Here is a 1,900-nt window from a genome sequence, read left to right as displayed (position 1 = left end):
ATCCCAACTAGATCCAGCTCAAACCAGACAGGCTTTCCCCGTGTATCTGTGCCAGAAGCAGGGCATGTCTTTAACATTAGGTTGCATCATCCACCGCTCACAGTCCGACTCCGGTTGATTAACAGATCCGGGCTCAGCCCATCCGCCCGCCTCCATACTCCCATTGGCTGACAGTGCCGTCGATCACCATGGGAAGACAATGGGCCTGACAGCTGATTGGCGGGTTGGGATGCCACTCAGCGGGCTCTAGCAAGGGCCCGTACGTCAATCACTCTGAGTGACAGCCGATCCCCGGGAATTGCTCAGCTTGTCACATATAAAAAGTTGCAACCAGCTGTAAGCGGTTCAGAGCGGAGCAAAGCTGAGCGGAGCGCCTGGAGGTGGGCATGCCAACCGGAGGGGACCAGCTGGCGCTCAGCGCTAGCAGGATGGAGCCTTATTCTGCTCCCTGCCCCGTCTGCCCCGCTTGGTTTGGCAGCAGGTGGGTGCGCAAGTCCCGCAAGAAAGCCTCGGCCAACATCTTCCAGGACGTGGAGCTGGGGCAGATGCAAGCGCTGTTCAGGAAGAGCGGAGACGAGAACGCCGAGGAGCGGGCGAGGATCATCTGGGAGAGAGAGAAGCATGGGGACCAGGACATTACACAAGCTCTGATGGAGCTCAAGTCCAGGAAGACTCAGCTCTTCTTCCAGCACAATAAAACTGGAGTTGAATTCTTGGGGCTGATGTGGATGAAAGCCTTTAACAGACTGCGGTAATTATTTGCACTATTTTTAAAGAAAAAGAACTGGGAACACCTGTGCTTTGTATTTTTTTTAAAAAAAAACAACTACCTCAATTTTCCCCAACGCAATTTGCATCGCTTTGAAACTCGTGACTCTTTGTAACACTTTGTGTTTGTTGTTTCTGCAATGTTTTTATATATATAAAATTCTCATCATGTCTCCCAGCATCAAGGATGGAGGGAAGGGTTCTGAGTTCGAATCTATCAGCAGCGTGGAACGATCGCAAAGGAGCAAGATTAAGAGAAAAAGACTCAGTGCAAAGAGATCCTTCAGCAAACTGCTCTAAAAAAGGGACTGTTAAGTACGGAGGCTGCTGCAAAACTCGTCTTTAATTTGCACCAAACAAAAACAACGGCAACTTGCTGGGGAGATGAACCGTCTGCATTTTTATTAATATATTTCGTTTCGGATACGAAACGTTTGTCTGCCTGTTCTGCTTTTTGTGATTTTTTTTATTATTTAAAATTCTAAACACTAAAAAAAAAGTCTCTTTTTGGATGACCGATTTCATTCCGTTATACGTTTTCTGCATTTCAATAAATTTGTCATAAAAACTACAACAATATTTTGCGGCGTTTAGTTTTGTTGTCAATGAGATTTGGGATGAAGGCTGCATCACCGCTGAGCATTTTTTTTTCCTTTTAAACGCGCGCCATCTGTTCAGAATTTGTTTTTAAAGGTTGTTCAATGAAATTTGGAAAGTTTCAATTTTCAGCGGTTCTCTTCATACCACCCTCCCTCTCCGCCCCCCCCCCCCCCCCCCCGCTGCCCTCTCAAGGGGCAAAAAGGACAGGTGCGGGGGTAACAAGTTGGGTCAATTTTTCATATCCAATTGTGAATGTTCTTTTTCTGCCCATTTAATATCAATAGGTGGAAATTTCCATTTTGTGTTCTGACTATATATCAGACTTTATTGAGTAGGAAATTCACATCAGGATGCAGACTGGGGGCTGGACTAAGTTTTTTTAAAAAATTATTTCATGGGATGTGGGTATCGCTGACCAGGCCAGCATTTGTTGCCCATCCCTAACTGCCCTTGCTCGGCCATTTCAGAGGGCTGTTAAGAGTCAGCCAGGTCGCTGTGGCCCTGGAGTCACAGGTAGGCCAGACCAGGTAAG

The 1,900-nt window shown here is 46.9% G+C and overlaps 1 protein-coding gene across 1 annotated transcript; it reads left to right on the top strand.

Annotated features, from left to right (window-relative positions):
• The first annotated feature begins 312 nt into the window (after window positions 1-312).
• On the top strand, window positions 313-1,345 carry avpi1 (arginine vasopressin induced 1). Its single transcript, XM_078565094.1, has 2 exons — window positions 313-751; window positions 948-1,345. Exons 1-2 carry the CDS (start codon window positions 387-389, stop codon window positions 1,066-1,068), a joined length of 486 nt encoding a protein of 161 aa, XP_078421220.1. The 5' UTR covers window positions 313-386; the 3' UTR covers window positions 1,069-1,345.
• The last annotated feature ends 555 nt before the right edge of the window (window positions 1,346-1,900 follow it).

This window comes from Cetorhinus maximus, chromosome 20 (assembly GCF_964194155.1).
Source record: "Cetorhinus maximus chromosome 20, sCetMax3.hap1.1, whole genome shotgun sequence".
Classification (NCBI taxonomy): Eukaryota; Metazoa; Chordata; class Chondrichthyes; order Lamniformes; family Cetorhinidae; genus Cetorhinus; species Cetorhinus maximus.
Note: the sequence above shows the minus strand (reverse complement) of the source record. Positions and strands in the feature narration are given on the sequence as shown.

Bases quoted from the DNA above. Each gene is read 5' to 3' on its own strand.
- avpi1 (XM_078565094.1), top strand. From the start codon at position 387: ATGCCAACCGGAGGGGACCAGCTGGCGCTCAGCGCTAGCAGGATGGAG. The intron at 752-947 runs GTAATTATTTGC...CATGTCTCCCAG, and splicing joins AAAGCCTTTAACAGACTGCG to CATCAAGGATGGAGGGAAGG.